We start from the raw sequence: 18,022 nt of genomic DNA, 5'->3' as shown, positions 1-18,022 counted from the left end.
GGGAGTGAGGATGAGCCTATGCTCATATCAGAGCTTGAGTACAGAGACATTTGATCTGGAATTTCAGCCAGCCTCTTCAACCCCAGAATTCAGAGGTTCAATCAGAACAGACATTAGCTTAAGTTTTCCCATCAGTCTATCATTAAACTGGCAAAATCTAGATAATTAGAAAATATGACAGAGGTGATCCGGACAGATGTTCAGTTTTTTCCTTGTCTAATTCAAAAAGCCTCGTGGTGGAACATCGGACCCATTCAAGAGGAAGGATGAAAGCTCTACATAGGAACACGATGTGAATGGAAGAAACCTGTCATTGTGAGTCTGGCTTTTGATTAGTCATCTGATGTCTTCTCTGATGTGATGTGACTTTGAGGCCGTAAACTTCAGTGGCTAAGTTGTAGTTTCTCAGCCTACAGTTAAATTGCAGAATTGATAGGGCTTACATTAGTTTTGTTTTTATTTGATGTTGAAGATCTTTGAGTCACATTAGAAATGGTGAGTATTTTTCATGTGGCACTAATGAGTTAATTCATAATATTATTTTTTGAGACAGAGTCTCTGTTACCCAGGCTGGAGTGCAGTGGCACAGTCACAGCACACTACAGCCTCGATCTCCTGGGCTCAGATGATCCTCCTACCTTACCTCCAAGTAGCTGGGACTACAAGTGCACACCACCACGCCCGGCTAGTTTTTTTGTAGATACGGGGTTTTGCTATGATGTCCAGGCTGATTTCAGACTCCTAGGCTCAAGCAATCCTTCTGCCTTGGCCTCCCAGAGTGCTGGGATTATAAGCGTGAGCCACCGTGCCAGGCCAATATTATTATTCCCCAAAAGAAGGAAATAGGGTGTGAGGTCCTGCTCCTATGATCACCATGAGGTTTTTTTGTTTGTTTTGGACTCTTGCCCAGGTTGGAGTGCAGTGGCACAATCATGGCTCACTGCAACCTCAGCCTCCCTGGTAGCTAGGACCACAGGTGTGCACCACTATGCCCAGGAAATTTTTAACCTTTTTGTAGAGATAGGGTCTTACTATGTTGCCCGAGCTGTTCTCAAACTCCTGGCCTCAAGCAATCCTCCTATCCCAAAATGCTGAAGTTACAGGCATGAGCCACCACACCTGGCCACCACTAGTTTTTGTAATGGGAGCAGGTTCCTTATGAGATGGAGGAATGGATTTCATGATTGTCTTTTTAATTTCTTAGCTCCCCAAGAAATTGATTGGATATGAGGAAGCCACTCTTAAATGTGACCACTCTAAAGCATTATCAGTCAGTCATTTCACTCTAGGGAGAAATCAGAGCTGTATATGGAGGTTAGGTAAAGTCCCCAATATGGATGTGCATTTTTATATTTGACTACTTGTGTTTTTTTGTTAGATGCAAATAATACGACACTCTGAACAGACCCTAAAAACAGCTCTCATCTCAAAGAACCCAGTGCTTGTGTCACAGTATGAGAAATTAGATGCTGGGGAACAGCGTTTAATGAATGAAGCCTTCCAGCCAGCCAGTGATCTCTTTGGACCCATTACCTTGCATTCTCCATCAGATTGGATCACCTCCCACCCTGAGGCCCCCCAAGACTTTGAACAGTTCTTCAGTGATCCTTACAGAAAGACACCCTCTCCAGACAAATGCAGCATTTATATACAGTCCATTGGTAAATACTGGTAATGTGCTGGTTTTGGTTGGGTTTTGCAATGGCGCTGTTGTCAGGAATAGTCTGGGCTGTTGGTCTGATTCAGATGGGCCGTTTTAGGATCATTTTTGATATTCATTGCAACGGTACAAGTTTTGTAGCCAAACTGACCTAGAACATTTTGTTTCTTTTTAATTCATAGCAACACCAATGAATGATAAAGGTGTATTGAAAATTTAAAGTTGGTTTTGTTTCTAATTTGAATCCTCTTACTCATAGACTGGGTAAACACTGAATAATCATCTTAAAGTCTGTTTTTAAATGTTCTTCCATATTATAGGCTCTCTAGGAAACACCAGAATTATCAGTGAAGAATATATTAAATGGCTCACGGGCTACTGTAAAGCATATTTCTATGGCTTGAGAGTAAAACTCCTAGAACCAGTTCCTGTTTCCGCAACAAGGTGTTCCTTTAGGGTCAATGAGAACACACAAAACCTACAAATTCATGCAGGTGAATTGTACAACTTTGCAATTTAAACCGAGTAAAGGAAGCATATGTATATAATATACACTCATACATTTATTTATTTCTTTTTAAATAGGGGACATCCTGAAGTTCTTGAAAAAGAAGAAACCTGAAGATGCCTTCTGTATTGTGGGAATAACAATGATTGATCTTTACCCAAGAGACTCGTGGAATTTTGTCTTTGGACAGGCCTCTCTGACAGATGGTATTCCTTTTTTGGCGTTGTTAGAAGCTTCTTCAACTTGAGAATATTTGAAGATGTTAAAATAGGGAAAAAAATTCCAACCAAGAATCATTTTGATATTTAAAACTGTATTGTATTTTCAGTTGAGACATTATGCCATAATGGGAAGCGTGCTGTTGGTAGATTCTGATAATCTGGGTTTCAGTTGGCCGTTCACTACATACATGACCTTAAAGGTAACAATATCCACATCATGGAGTGATTTGGAGATAATTTACATAAAAGTGCCTATACATAAAAAGTGTGTATAAACCTGGACAACATAGACCACATGTCTACAAAAAAATAAAAATTAAACTAAATTAGCTGGGCATGGTGGCACATACCTGTAGTCCTAGCTACTCAGGAGGCTGAGGTGAGAGGATTACTTGAGCCCAGGAGGTTGAGGCTGCAGTGAGCCATGATCACACCAGTATACTCCAGCCTGGGCAATAAAGTGAGACCCTGTCTCAAAAAAAAATAAAAGTATATATAGGCCTGTCATATATATAGACATTCAGCATAACAGCTAGTAAATGTCAGTAATTCAGTAGCAAGGTAAATTAAACCATTTACAGTTTGAGCTATTATTAATGGATGTGAAAATCTTGCTAATTGTTTTTCAGTTCTTTTCATAATCATCTTGCACAGATAGAAGAGCTATAGAGTAAGTGTATGCTTCTTTCTCATCCTACGATGTTTGTTTTTTAATTTAAAAAGTCAAAACTTCCATCTTTGATTTGAGATATGTAATAAACCTTGACTCCGTAGGAACTCTGCATGGTGATATTGGGGATGGGAAAGGTTCTGGAAACCGGTTATATTTTTAACTTTTTTTTTTTGTCATCTTCCTACTTACCTTCCTCCCTCCCCTTCATTTTTGCTCTTACCTCTCTAACTTCACCCCTAAGAATCCAAGACAGACTTGAAAGGGAAAAGGCCCCCCAAGGGGAGCGGTTCATTAGTGTTCTGGGGATGGGGAGTAAGTACAGGGACTGTCCTGACAGTTTATGGTCTGTCTGGGTGTTACATTAGCCTTAGGATTTGTGGGGGGTGGTAAACTTTTTTGGTACAAATGTTTCTACTAGAGTTGGGGGCTGTAGGGTTATGGAATCTCTTCCCACCTATTCCTTTATTCTTTATTCTCCATTTATGTGAGGTTTCTTGTAGCCCCCCATGGCCCTACCAACATGCACGCTTGGAGACGTGGGTCACTACTCTGTGACTGACTTTGGTGGTGTGAGGTAGCTTTTTATCATGTGTTTTCTCTTTTATTATCAACCTGATAGAGATGGAAACATTGAAAAATAATTTTATCTACTTTTTATTTTTCTTTTGAGACAGGGGCTCCCTCTGTCACCCGGGCTGGAGTGCAGTGGTGTAATCATGGCTCACTGCAACCTCAACCTCCTAGGCTGAAGGGATCCTCCTGCCTCAGCCTCCCGAGTAGCTGGTACCACCCGGTGGTTTTTTTTTTTTTTTTTTTTTTTTTGTCGAGATGGGATCTCCCTGTGTTGCTCAAGCTCATCTCGAACTCCTGGGCTGAAGTGATCCTCCTGCCTCAGCCTCCCAAAGTGCTTTGATTACAGGTGTGAGTCACCACACCCAGCTAAAAAAAATTTTTAAAACCACATGTTCGTTTATCTAGATATTGCTAGCTGATTTATCTTATGTATTTGAGGAGGTCAGGAAACATTTCCCCAAACTGTTTTTACTTTAATTCTTTTTTTTTGTAAGTTTCTTAAATATTACATGACATGAAAGATTGACATAGGAAAGTAGCAGGATTACACAGTGACAGTATCTTAACACAGTGGTCTTGTTTTCTCCAAGTTTACAAAGATTCATATTTTTAAATTGGGACGCATTGACTATGAAAGAAAATAATCTTCTGTTTGTAGGATTATTGGAAGAAAGAAATGTCCTTGCTGAAAGTATTACTGTAGTGAAATATGCTCACACTTGATTGGCCAGAGGGGGTTACTTGTGATACATGAATAGATTTAGTGTTTTCTTAACTTCCAGAATGCTTTTTTCCCTAATTTTCTAATATCAGTCTACACTTTCTGGGTAAAGGGAGGCGAAGAAGTTGTTTTTGAATCAAATTAGATTGGACAAATCTATGAGTTTATTTTCTTTAAAAATTTATTACTTGGCTAGACGCGGTGGCTCACGCCTGTAATCCCAGCACTTTGGGAGGCCGAGGCGGGCAGATCACAAGGTTGGGAGATTGAGACCACGGTGAAACCCCGTCTTTACTAAAAATACAAAAAAATATTAGCTGGGCGCGGTGGTGGATGCCTGTAGTCCCACCTACTCAGGAGCCTGAGGCAGGAGAATGGTGTGAACCCTGGAGGCGGAGCTTGCAGTGAGCCGAAATTGTGCCTCTGCACTCCAGCCTGGGCGACAGAGCGAGACTGTCTCAAAAAAAAAAGTAGTACTTTAAAATAAAAACTGAATGAGAGACAAATAAAAGTGATCATGTAAACAAGTCGAATTATGAAGCAGTACCCTGTAGAGTGAGTTATGTAGCAAACCGTGTTCTCTGTGCTTGCAGAGATGGTTGATATAACTCTAAATGTAACACAGGAAGTCAGTTAAAAGGGTATTTATTCTGGTCACCAGACACTAGTGACATAATAGAGTTGGGCTGTTCTTTAAAAAGGAGGTGGGGGTGGGGCAGGGGAAGGGGTTATTCTGTCTAAAGCCGTGGTTTAAAGCATGGTCTTCAAGACATCAGGGCAGTTGTCTTAAGTCAGTGCTGCGTGAGGGAAGGCCAGCAACCCCTCCAGACACACGTGTAACAGATCTGTTTAGTGTGTCCTTAAAGAGTGAAATCATGACTGCCTATTGTTCATGTGGTGCAATCTCGGCTCACTGCAACTCCGCCTCCTAGATTCAAGCCATTCTCCCGCCTCAGCCTCCTGAGTAGCTTGGATTACAGGCACCTACCATCATGCCTGGCTAATTTTTGTATTTTTGTAGAGGCAGGGTTTCACCATGTTAGCCAGTCTGGTCTTGAACTCCTGATGTCAGGTGATCTACCTGCCTCGGCCTCCCAAAGTCCTGGGATTACAAGTGTGAGCCACCACGCCCAACCCAAGTGGTTATCTTTTATGATTCCTTTTTGAGTACTTGATTTGCAGTACTTGCTACTTTCAGAAAAAGACTTCTTTTGTGGGAAAACACTCTCTGAAACTTCAGTTTCTCAAGTATTTCACCTCAAGTCCGTTAAGTTTTACAGTGAATAGAGGCAAAAGGCAAAGTGAATAGCAGCAAAAGATTTTGATAGGGAAATCTGGGGCAAAAGTCTTTCTTTTTGGTGGCAAACCATAAATGTTATCAGATGGTATGGACACAGTGACACAGAGGTGTAGTCACTGGCCAGGTGGGCCAGCAGGCTCTTCCTTCTTTGGTCTTTCCTCAGGGACCTTACTCTCATTCTGGCGCTGCTTGTCCTCTTTTTGTAGGTGTGGGGATATTCAGCTTTGCCAGGTATGGCAGTGATTTTTATAGCATGCGCTATGAAGGCAAAGTGAAGAAGCTCAAGAAAACATCTTCAAGTGACTATTCAATTTTCAACAACTATTATATTCCAGAAATAACTAGTGTTTTACTACTTCGATCCTGTAAGGTAAGTATTAAAAAAGTCCAACAGGACGATTCTTTAAGAGAGATCTTAGTTCCGTAAATTGTATATTGTCAGTCCTTAAGGTAATATTATAAATGAGTTTGTATCATTTGTATAATTTTGGTGCATAGTGCTTGACTGAAATGATCAGTAAAACAATTTAAATGGATACCTTAATATTGAAATTTACAATATCAGTGCCAGGTTTTTGTACTACTAGTTACAGGCAGCCTTGGCTGTACCCACGTGCTATTAGTGTAATTCCTGAATTCTGGTGTTACTGGGTGACCTCCTTTTTCAAGCTACTGTGGTCATTGGGCAAAGCTGCCTTCCCCAGGCCTTTGGAGGACCTCTGCTTTCTGGCCTCTCTGGGAGCATGGGCCTTCCTGCCCTGGGCTCCAGGCTACCCTTGACTGTAGTTGTCCTGGCAGTTCCTGATATCCCCAGCTCGGTTTTGTGGAAAGCCTATCTCCCCTTTCTCCATAGCCAGAGAGATGCGCTTTTCCTTCAGCTAGAGAAATTCTGCTTTCACCTGTACTATTTGTTGGGGTTTGAGAGCTACGCCTCTTAGAACTACCCCCTGTGTCATTGCCACCTGATGTTCTCATTAGCGTGCACATCAAGCCCCCTTTCTCCCAGACCTACTGAAATCAGCATCTCTAGGGGAAGGGCCCCAGAATCTGAATTACAACGAGTACCCTAGTCTAGATTAAGGGTTCTCAACCAGGGGTGATTTTGCCATCCAGGGAATATTAGCAATATCTGGAGACATTTTTGATTTTCACGATCAGGGAGGGAGTTCTGTTGGCATCTAGTGGGTAGAGCCAGGGATGCTGCAAAGTATCGTGCAGGGCACAGGACAGCCTCCCACAACCTGGTGTTGTCGGTCCGACATGTCAGCGGTGTTGAGGTTGAGGACGTCTATAGCAGAAAGGCAGTAAGACGTTTGGGGAGATGAGGGATTATTAAGTCTTTGAAGGTCTGGACGGGGTGAAGTTTCGGTGATAATACTAAGGGAGTTGATTCCTGTGTTTCTTGGAAAAGCAAGAAAAAGAAGAGACGTGTAGCTTAATGTGATGGTGGTCTTATAAAGCCTCGACATGATTGTCTTGCAGACTTTAACCCATGAGATCGGACACATATTTGGACTGCGACACTGCCAGTGGCTGGCATGCCTAATGCAAGGCTCCAACCACTTGGAAGAAGCTGACCGGCGCCCTCTGAACCTTTGCCCTATCTGTTTGCACAAGTTGCAGTGTGCTGTTGGCTTCAGCATTGTAGAAAGATACAAAGTAAGTTGCGAGGTGGACAGTGTAAAGAGGGGGAAGTGGTTATCTGAGTAGCAAACTGATGTTTCTATTATATTCTTCTCTAGAGTTATAATTTATCAGAGGAAATTAGTGTAAATAAAGCAGGAAGCTGCGGTTTAAAAACATGCGAAGAAATGCCCTTCTTAAAAACTTCAGCTTGCCTTGAGTGATTTATGCTTACAGTTCAATGAGAAATAGAAGTTTCTCTGCTTCTCTTCCATTTAGGGCAAGAGAGTTTGACTTTGCAGAACAGAATAAATATTGATATGTGTGGCAAAGGGCAAGAGAGTTTGACTTTGCAGAACAGAATAAATATTGATATGTGTGGCAAAGTTCATTTTTTTTTTTTTTTGAGACGGAGTCTCGCTCTATTGCCCAGGCTGGAGTGCAGTGGCACGATCTCGGCTTACTGCAAGCTCGGCCTCCCGGCTTCACGCCATTCTCCTGCCTCAGCCTCCCGAGTAGCTGGGACTACAGGCGCCTGCCACCACGCCCGGCTAATTTTTTGTATTTTGTTTAGTAGAGACAGGATTGCACCGTGTTAGCCAGGATGATCTCGATCTCCTGACCTTGTGATCTGCCCGCCTCGGCCTCCCAAAGTGCTGGGATTACGGGCGGGAGCCACCACGCCCAGCCAAAGTTCATTTTTTAAACCCTATAAGTGTGTGGACAAGATTTATCTTTCCAATATGGGACAGAGGTATGATGTTCATTAGGAGGAAAAAATGATTTTCTTTAAAAAGGAAGAAGGAAAGTACCTAATCTGAGTATGCGTGTGTGTGTGCCCACACATGCCTATAAAACATCAGTATACATTCATGTGGCTACTCATGGATGTGACTGCACATTCAGGTGACTGCACAGAAATGTCTACACACGTGTTTTCACATACATATGTCTATCCATCCCTATGTGTACACTTATATATGTATATACATACATGTCAAATTAATACAATGCCGGCCAGGCACGGTGGCTCATGCCTGTAATCCCTGCACTTTAGGAGGCAGAGGTGGGCGGATCACGAGGTCAGGAGATTGAGACCATCCTGGCTAACATGGTGAAACCCTGTCTCTACTAAAAATACAAAAAATTAGCTGGGCATGGTGGCAGGCGCCTGTAGTCCCAGCTACTCGGGAGGCTGAGGCAGGAGAATGGCGGGAACCTGGGAGGCGGAGCTTGTAGTGAGCCGAGATTGCGCCACTGCACTCCAGCCTGCAGCCTGGGCGACAGAGCAAGACTCCGTCTCAAAAAAAAAAAAGAAAAAACCAAAAAATTAATATAATGTCTTGTGGAATATTTAGCAAGTTGAGAAAAAATAACATCCTATCATGCTAGTAACAAAGTGTAAGAATGAGTATATTTCTTTTTCATCTTTTTTCAATGCGTACTTTTGACATCATTTGTAATTCTGTGTATATTTGGTATGCGCCATTTCACTCAGTATATCATAAGCATTATTTCATATTCACACCATCATTATCAAATGCAGCATCTTCATGGGGTAAGATGTCACTCTATGATCTAGAAGCCAATGCGCTTCTCTTGCCTGATAGTATTTTGCTGTTGTTTGTTGAAATGCGCATCTTTCCTGTTTTTCCAGGCACTAGTGAGGTGGATTGATGATGAATCTTCTGACACACCTGGAGCAACTCCAGAACACAGTCGTGAGGGTAATGGGAATTTACCGAAACCCGTGGAAGCCTTTAAGGAATGGAAAGAGTGGATAATAAAATGCCTGGCTGTTCTCCAAAAATAAGGACCTTCAAATAGGAGTGATTGAAATAAATGACTACTTGCATGTTATGCTTTCATTTGGGTGGAATATTTCATCGGAATAAACTACTGATCTTGTGCTGTGTCAAAGTAACAGAGTAGAACCTTCTTTCAGGTACCTGAATTGAAATGAAACTGAATAATAAAAACTCTAGAAACTCTTGATCTTCTTATCTTACTGACCTGGTCTGTGGCAGCAAGCACTTTATTTCCATTCCCCAAATATGTTTATGTCTCCCAAGAAAGCTGGGACTGGGGGTAATGAGCAAGTAAATAACTTGAAAAAGAACTGTAGATGTCCCAGGGAACCAACCAACATAATTTCCAGGGGGTGGTTTTGTTTTTAGAAGAGCTGCTCCCCTCTGTTAGGCCCAGCCAAGTCACATTTTTGGACGTCTGTGGGCTCTGATCGTCACCACAGCCCTCCTCTTCTGAGAGACTTCCTTACTCTCTGGAGTGCATTACCTCGTTTTTTTCTCTTGCTGGTTGTCACCTTATCCCTGAAAGAATGAACAGCTTGTATCAGTTTTTAGCCGCTTAAAATATGACCTCTCAGGAATATTTGCAAGTGAAAATAACAATGGTCCTTACACTACCACAACATTTGGTGGTGGGAGTTCTGTTGCAGTTCTGAGCTATAATATAGTCATTTATTTATGAGGGATCTTACAAACAGTGTGTAATGGTATATTTGTGAGTGTTGCACTTTTTCTATAGATTTAGAGCAACTTTCAGGTTTATTTCAGTAATAATGTCTTTCTCACCTTCTTACGTTGTGAAGTGCTTACTTGAGTCAGGGAGAGAGTTTCATGGGGTTATCTGTCGGGGTGCTATGAATGCTGATGAGGACCTGCAGAGTGTGAACGTCAGCCCCATTGCTATGAGGGTGGAGGTGGAAAACGTCAGACTTGACAAACCACCTCTGCTAGATAGATGTATCTTGGAAATCTAGAAATTACAGTGAATATGGAATGCCAGTGAGCAGACAGCATTTCCCACTTTCCTATCTTACCTTGAGGGTAAGACTTGAGATATATATATAACAATTTGAAACCTAGATTCTTCATTGTTTGATGTTTGCAGTATGTAAGGCACATTTTATATCTGAGTCAGTGGTTTCCCTTGGATTCATTCTCCTACTTGATTGAACCCATTTAAGTCCTTTTAGAAAATGGTGATTTGCTATTAAAATTAACTGGAGAGAATACTGAATGCTGAATGAACAAAGTATTGAGCTAATAAAAAGAATAATTTTCTACTGTCTAAATACTCTTAGAAATTAGTGAATTTGGAATGCTGTTCATTTTTGTCGTAGATCCTGATCCCAGTCACCTGTGGAGTTGGTATCTTTCCGGTCAAGAGGTTTTTCAGGCCTCAGACTTTTAATGGTGAGGGTTAAATAGAATAATTTGGCGAGGATTACCCGTCCGTTCTTGTCTAGCTTGCTTTTTGAAACACACATTCCCCTGATATGAATAATTTACATTTCCAGCCCTAAGAGGGACAGAAGGACGCGTTGCTCCCTCTTGGGAGCGGGAGTGCTAAAATCGAAGCAGGCAGCTGCGGGACCGCTATAGCCGGCCCTGCGCTCGGGCCCTTCCCGGGCAGGAAGCGCGTCGCTGTCCCAGGCTGCGCCCAGGCGGGTGCGGGCGCGCGGGCTCAGCAGCTGCGAACGGCCGGCGCACCGCCTGTTTCCGCGCCCGGGGACTTCCCCCGGCGGGGCTCAGAAGTGTGGGGTGGGTCGCTTGGCCTCCCTTGGCGTCAGCGACCCAGGGTAACCTCCTCCACTGCCGCCCGCCGTGCAGGCCTGCCTGCGGGAGAGCCACGTGTGCGGCGCTCTGGGCATGGCCTTGGAAAGTCAGGACCGCCACGGGACTTGAGCAGTGAGTGGAATCAACTCCCCAGTAGAGTGTTTAAAAAGTGCCTCATTGAAGAGTTTGAATCTCAGTCACTTTCTAGATTCTGATATCTAGAGTAGCGCCGTCCAATAGAAATATCATACAAGCCACATATGTATGCTGAATTTTTCTAGTAGTCGTATTAGCAAATGCATAAAGAAGTGAGTGAAGTTAATTTTAATAGTACATTCTGATTAATCCAGTGCATCCAAAATATTATTTCAATCAATAGCAATGTCAATATCAATGCTGAATATTTTATATCCTTTTTTTTTTTTTTGTACCGTCTTCAAATTCCCATGTGTATGTTACACTTACAGTACATCTTACTTCCAACTGGCCACATTTTCAAGTGCCCAACAGCCCCATGTGGCTTGTGGCTACTGTATTGGACAGTGCAGCTCTAGACCAGTACCCAACTCTAGTGTACCTGGAAAAATGTACCCATGATACTGAGTTGCTAGGAGAGGAAGGCTTATTTCAGAAAAAGGTCATGCAAGTCTTCTGTCAGTACAGCCAGTGCTGACATTCAAGCTGAAAGGGCGTAGACACTGTAAAGGCCTCTGGCTTTGCTATTAACTTGTTTCTTTAAAAGCTTGATACTATTCTCTGTTGCAGCTTGTTTGTTACCCTCCCCACTTCATTTTCAAGGGCCTGGTATTGTCTTCAAATGCATTTCCATTTTTGGAAAGCAGAGTCGTAAAGCATTAATAATGTGGAGATTGTTTAGTCCATTTCATGCATGAGGACGCAAGCCTGCAGCAAACCGAGTAAACTTGCTTGTTGTTTAACCAATGGCAAAAATGGGATCAGATCCCAAGTCTCCCTAATGTTGAATTATTTGTTTTTTTCACTGTGCTACATGACCTCATTGAAGTAAACTATCACCAGCTGGAACCTAACCATTTTCCCCCCCAGATTGTTTACAAGGGGTTATACACGATTGAACTTTCAATTTCTTTTCTGTTCAAGTAAAGCCATCTGGGATCGCTCAAAGTTGGAGAAATCAATCTATGTACTTCTGCCTTAGTGCCAAAAAAAGAGACGTGCAATATTTATTTATTTTTGAAATAGGGTCTTGCTCTGTTGCCCAGGCTGGAGTGCAGTGGCATGATCACGGCTCACTGGAGCCTCGACCTCCCGGGCTCAAGTGATCCCTCCACCTCAGCCTCTCAAGTAGCTGGGATTACAGGTGTGCACCACCATGCCCAGTGTATTTTTATTTTATTTTATTTTTTAGGGATAGGGTTTTTTTCCACATTGCCCAGGCTGGTCTGGAACTCCTGAGCTCAAGCAATCTGCCTGCCTTGGCCTCCCAAAGTGCTGGGATTACTGATGTGAGCCACCATGTCCAGCCAATAGTTGCAATATTTAGTAAAGCTCTTGTGACTAGTTGAGGCATTAAAAGAAACCATTATGGAAAAAAAAAAAAAAGTCTACTGGAAAATAGTTAAAATCTATTGGGGCAATATGTTCAAACTCACAGACCTCCATACTTAACCCAGTATTGATTTCATCCCACTGTTTTCTTTAGTGTCGGCTCATGGATCAGTTTTTTCTTCTTTACAGCTGACCCACCTGTATAGTATACTACTGCTGGGCAGTCTGAGACCCGTCCAGCCTCGGATGCTGAACCGGTGGGTTCTGAGCACGATGCTTTCAGTGTCCTGTGGTTGTCCAGCTGTTTCATAGCAGCACAGACTCTCTTGAGCTGTAACTGTCAATAGATATCATTTTTTTCTCTTGTGTGACTAAAGGGAAAAAAAGTCTATAACTCATTCATTCATTCATGTATTTTTTCATTCAACAATATTCATGGAGCACCGCCTACTGGGTGCCAGGCCCTGCTCAGAGCCTTGGGAATATAGCAGTGAACAAAGAACTCCTACCCTAATACACTAGTGGATGAGACAGAGAGTCAAGGAATAAACAGATGCTTTATTTTATTTTATTTTGTTTTGTTTTGTTTTATTTATTTTTTTGAGATAGAGTCTTGCTGTGTCACCCACGCTGGAGTGCAGTGGTGTGATCTTGGCTCACTATATCCTCTGCCTCCTGGGCTCAAGTGGTCCTCCCACCTCAGCTTCCCAAGTAGCTGAGACTACAGGCATGTGCCACCACGCCTGGCTAATTTTTGTATCTTGTAGAGAGGGGTTTTACCATGTTGACCAGGCTGGTCTCAAACTCCTGGGCTCAAGCAATCTGCCTACCTTAGCCTCCCAAAGTGGATGCTGTTATAACCTAATGTCAAAGTAAACGGATAGAAACAAGTACCATTCTGAACAGGATAGACAGGAATGCCTCCTTAGGGAGGTGGCATTTGGAAGTGATCAAACTGAAGGGTCACATTGTGTATACAGCTTAGGGAAGGGAGCACCAAGCAAAGGGAACCACAAATGCTAAGGCCTGAAGCTTGCAACAATAAGAACAATTCCAGAAACAATAAGAGAGGCTGGGCGTGGTGGCTCACACCTGTAATCCCAGCACTTTGGGAGGCCGAAGCAGGTAGATCACCTGAGGTCAGGAGTTCGAGACCGGCCTGGTAAACATGGCGAAACCCCATCTCTACTAAAAATACAAAAAAAAAAAAAAAAAAAAATTAGCAGGTGTGGTGGTGGGTGCCTGTAATCTCAGCTAATCAGGAGACTGAGGCAGGAGAATCGCTTGAACCTGAAAACAGGGGTTTCACTGAGGTGAGACTGTGCCATTGTACTCCAGCCTGGGTAACAAGAGGAAAACTCTATCTAAAAAAAAAAAAAAAAAAAAAAAGGAAGGGCCGGGCGCGGTGGCTCACGCCTGAATTCCCAGCACTTTGGGAGGCCAAGGTGGCAGATCATGATGTCAGGAGATCAAGACCATCCTGGCTAACACGGTGAAACCCCGTGTCTACTAACAATACAAAAAATTAGCCGGGTGTGGTAGCGGGCACCTGTAGTCCCAGCTACTTGGGAGACTGAGGCAGGAGAATCGCTTGAACCTGGGAGGCAGAGGTTGCAATGAGCCAAGATCGCACCACTGCATTCCAGCCTGGGCAATAGAGCGAGACTCCCCGCCAAAAAAAAAAAAAAAAAAAGAGCCAGTGAGGCTAGTGTAGCAGGAGCAGAGGGAAAAGGAAGAGCATCCATTAGGCAGTTCACACAGGGCCCATGGCTAAGGATTTATGTCAGACTTGTGCTGTAAGAGGATTACTGTGGCTGCTGTATGGAAAATTAAGGTGGGGGTGGCGTGTTGCAAGAGTGGAAGCGGGCAGGCCAGCTAGAAGACTACTGTGATAATCCAGCTAAGATGATATTGGCTTGGATCAAGGGTCCTGGTGCAGTTGGCAGAAGCAGTCAGCTCCTGGATATATTTAGAAAGGAGAGCCGACTGGATGTGTGGAGGAGTGGGTTTGAGGAGGAGGATCCAGAGTTCTGCTGAGGACATTTTAAGTTGAAGACGCCTAGTTTATATGCATGCCCTGCTGTGCGGGCAGATGTAAATCAGGAGCTCAGGGACAAAGTTGGCACTAAGAATGGGAGGTGCTGGTGCAGAGAAGGTGCTTAAAGTTTTGGTTGAATTCTGGGGTGTATAAGTTGTTAGGGAAGTGAGTGTGCTTGTTCTTGAGTTGCTGGAAAGGCATATAAATGACACAAATACATGGCCACAATATGTATTTTCTCAGTAATATTTGGGGAAATGTTCTGGGCATCAGGTTTCCCGTCTAATTTTCCCTGTAGGAAGCGGATAGTCATTGAAGTAGTTTTGATTTTGGTGTGAATTGTTACATGGAAAGCGAAGTTCTAAGTTCTCTTGCCGCTTTTCTTGTTCTGCACCTTTAGAGAGTCATTATGAGAACTGAACACTAGGGGGACCCAGTTTCCTTACTTATGCAACGGGGGCTGGCCCAACTCTGGGCTCTGGTCACCCTCACTTAGGACACATGCAATATAAACACAAATCTGAAAACAAGGGCAGCGTCTCTTTTCTCAATGCAATGTGTACTTATAGCAGTGATCATTTTTGCGTGTAACATGTCTGAATTCCGTAAATAGGTCATTTTAAGTAATGTGCATAACCATTAAAATTTTTCTTTTTTTCTTTTGAGACGGAGTCTCGCTCTGTCGCCCAGGCTGGAGTGCAGTGGTGCTCACTGCAAGCTCCGCCTCCCGGGTTCACGCCATTCTCCTGCCTCAACATCCCGAGAAGCTGGGACTACAGGCGCCCGCCACTACGCCCGGCTAATTTTTTTTGTATTTTTAGTAGAGACGGGGTTTCACCATGTTCGCCAAGATGGTCTTGATCCCCTGACCTCGTGATCTGACCCCCTCGGCCTCCCAAAGTGCTGGGATTACAGGCGTGAGCCACTGCGCCCAGCCAAAATTTTTCTTTTTTGAAACAGGCTCTCACTCTTTACCAAGGCTGTGAGCAGTGGTGCCATCTGGAGTCACTGCAGCCTCTGCCCCCTGGGCTCAAGTGATCTTCCCACCTCAGCCTCTCGAGTAGCTGGGACTACAGGCATGAGCCACCACACCTGGCTAATTTTGGTTTCGCCATGTGGCCCAGGCTGGTCTTGAACTCCTGGGCTCAAGCAATTCACTCACCTTGGCTTCCTAAAGTGCCTGCATTACAGGGATGAGCCACCACACCTGGCCACTGTTTAAAGATTTAAAGGCAATGGCTTCTAAACTCTCATTCCCTATTTGTGAGCCCCATATTTGCAAACTTTTGAAAATAAGGATCATTATTTTTTATTTTAATTTTTAATTTTTATGTTTTGAGATGGAGTCTTGCTCTGTCACCAGGCTAGGTTGCAGTGGCGTGATCTCTACTCACTGCAACCTCCACCTCCCAGGTTCAAGTGATTCTCCTGCCTCAGCCCCCCATGTAGCTGGGATTACAGGCATGCACCAACATGTCCGGCTAATTTTTGTATTTTTAGTAGAGACACGGTTTCACCATGTTGGCTAGGCTGGTCTCGAACTCCTGACCTCAAGTGATCTGCATGCCTCGGCCTCTCAAAGTGCTGGGATTACAGGTGTGAGCCACCGCACTCAGCTGAAGGATCATGATGATTTCTGATTTACAATAGTTGAATTGAAGTATGGAAACTAAATGTAATAAATACTACCTGGTGATTTGAATCTGCTCCACGAGAATTCTGACATAATCCATTTTCTATTTTATCACCAGGTATTAAGCAAAGGGAAAGGCAAATAAATGCTCAAAAGCTACATTACATGTTATTGGAGTATAAAACCTGTAACTTTGTTAAAAGGTTTGGACACATTTTGTGTTAGTTGCGGATACATAGGTCTTAAAAGAGTAGTACATGATCTTAACTCTTTTTTTTTTTTTTTTGAGACGGGGTTTGGCTCTTGTTGCCCAGTATGGAGTGTAATGGCGGGATCTCGGCTCGCCTCAACCTGTCTCCCAGGTTCAAGCGATTCTCCTGCCTCAGCCTCCCAAGTAGCTGGGATTATAGGCATGTGCCACCATGCCCGCCTGATTTTGTATTTTTAGTAGAGACGGAGTTTTTCCATGTTGGTCAGGCCCGTCTCGAACTCCCGACCTCAGGTAATCCACCCGCCTCGGCCTCCCAAAGAGCTGGGATTACAGGCGTGAGCCACTGCACCTGGCCCAACTCATTTTTATAACTAGAATAATTTTACTTTTGGGGAGAGAAAGTCTGCATAGAACCCTATATAGACTTTTAACTGAAACCTCTTGAAGTCAAGAAGCTTAAAGCTAATCTTTTTAATCAGGGGAAGTGAAAACATAAATAACAGCCTGGTGTGGTAGCTCATGCCTGTAATCCCAGCACTTTGGGAGGCTGAGGTGGGCAGATCACCTGAGGTCAGGAGTTCAAGACCAGCCTGGCCGAGATGGCGAAACCCCGCCTCTACTAAAAATACAAAAATTAGCTGGGCATGGTGGCACATGCCTGTAATCCCAGCTACTCGGGAAGCTGAGGCAGGAGAATCACTTGAACCCAGGAGATGGAGGTTGCAGTGAGCCGAGATCACTCCGGCCTGGGCAACAAGAGTGAAACTCCGTCTCAGTGAAAAAAAAAAAAAAAAAGGAAAAAAAGGAAAAAAAAGAAAACATAATTAGCAAATGTGTTAGCTATAATGTCAGACGCGGTGTATAATGCTGGGTGCAGCGGCTCACGCCTGTAATCCCAGCACTTTGGGAGGCCACGGTGGGCAGCTTACTTGAGGTCAGGAGTTCAAGATCAGCCTGGCCAACATGGCAAAATCCTGTCTCCACTAAAAATACAAAAATTAGCTGGGTGTGGTGTTGCACACCTGAAATTCCAGCTACTTGGGAGACTGAGGCAGGAGAATTGCTTGAACTCGGGAGGTGGAGGTTGCAGTGAGCCAAGATTGTGCCACTGCACTCTAGTCTGGGTGACAGAGCAAGACTCTGTCTCAAAAAAAAAAAAAAAAAAAAAAAAAAAGTTAACTTACTGATCTTTCCTATTTTGGGGCAGTTATGATCTAAGAATTACTTTGACCACAATAAATCCTTTCCCATGGGTCAGGACTGTTAGTTTTCAGAGTTTTGCTTCTGGCAGTACTGACCTGTGCAATGTTACAGATGTGTGGTGAAGGGGCTAGAAACTGTGGTCCACAGGCCAAATCCAGTCCACTGTTTATTTTTTATGTTTTCAGCCTGAGAGCTAATAGTGTGGGTTTTTTTTTTTTAAACGTTTTTATGTTATTGAAAAAAAATATATATGTCCTGTGTGAAAATCTTGTGAAATTCACATTTCAGTATCCGTCAATAAAATTCCATTGAAACATTGCCATGTTCATTCATTTATATATCGTCTGTGGCTGCTTTTGACCCTCAGTGGCAGAGTTGACTAGACAGAGGCCTCATGGCCTGCAAAGCTTTAAATATTTACTATCTGGACCTTTACAGAAAAAGTTTGCCAACCCCTGGCATGTAGAGTCTGTACTGTTTACTTACAGGTTACAACAGTTCTTAGAACGATTCTGTGACTGGGTGTAGTCTTTTTAACTGTTTGCCTTTA

The 18,022-nt window shown here is 43.4% G+C and overlaps 2 protein-coding genes across 6 annotated transcripts in view; both read left to right on the top strand.

The window, feature by feature from the left end:
• Nucleotides 1–9,272, top strand: part of AMZ2 (archaelysin family metallopeptidase 2) — a 44,888-nt gene extending 35,616 nt beyond the window's left edge. For all 5 annotated transcript variants that reach the window (XM_073005096.1, XM_008011990.3, XM_037993326.2 and 2 more), the window contains 7 exons: nt 230–315; nt 1,379–1,661; nt 1,981–2,154; nt 2,246–2,374; nt 5,863–6,026; nt 7,139–7,315; nt 8,937–9,272. In XM_073005096.1, coding sequence (XP_072861197.1) covers nt 1,379–1,661; nt 1,981–2,154; nt 2,246–2,374; nt 5,863–6,026; nt 7,139–7,315; nt 8,937–9,092 — 1,083 coding nt within the window. In that variant the 5' untranslated portion in view covers nt 230–315 and the 3' untranslated portion in view covers nt 9,093–9,272. The remainder of the gene's footprint in view (nt 1–229; nt 316–1,378; nt 1,662–1,980; nt 2,155–2,245; nt 2,375–5,862; nt 6,027–7,138; nt 7,316–8,936) is intronic.
• A 1,434-nt stretch (nt 9,273–10,706) lies between these two features.
• ARSG (arylsulfatase G) overlaps nt 10,707–18,022 on the top strand; it is a 163,791-nt gene continuing 156,475 nt past the window's right edge. Inside the window, exon 1 of the mRNA XM_008011996.3 lies at nt 10,707–10,992. The gene's annotated coding sequence lies outside the window, so the exon portion shown is untranslated. The remainder of the gene's footprint in view (nt 10,993–18,022) is intronic.

This window comes from Chlorocebus sabaeus, chromosome 16 (genome assembly GCF_047675955.1).
Source record: "Chlorocebus sabaeus isolate Y175 chromosome 16, mChlSab1.0.hap1, whole genome shotgun sequence".
Taxonomy (NCBI): domain Eukaryota; kingdom Metazoa; phylum Chordata; class Mammalia; order Primates; family Cercopithecidae; genus Chlorocebus; species Chlorocebus sabaeus.
The sequence above is the reverse complement of the archived record's forward strand: the minus strand, read 5'-3'. Positions and strand labels throughout refer to the sequence as shown.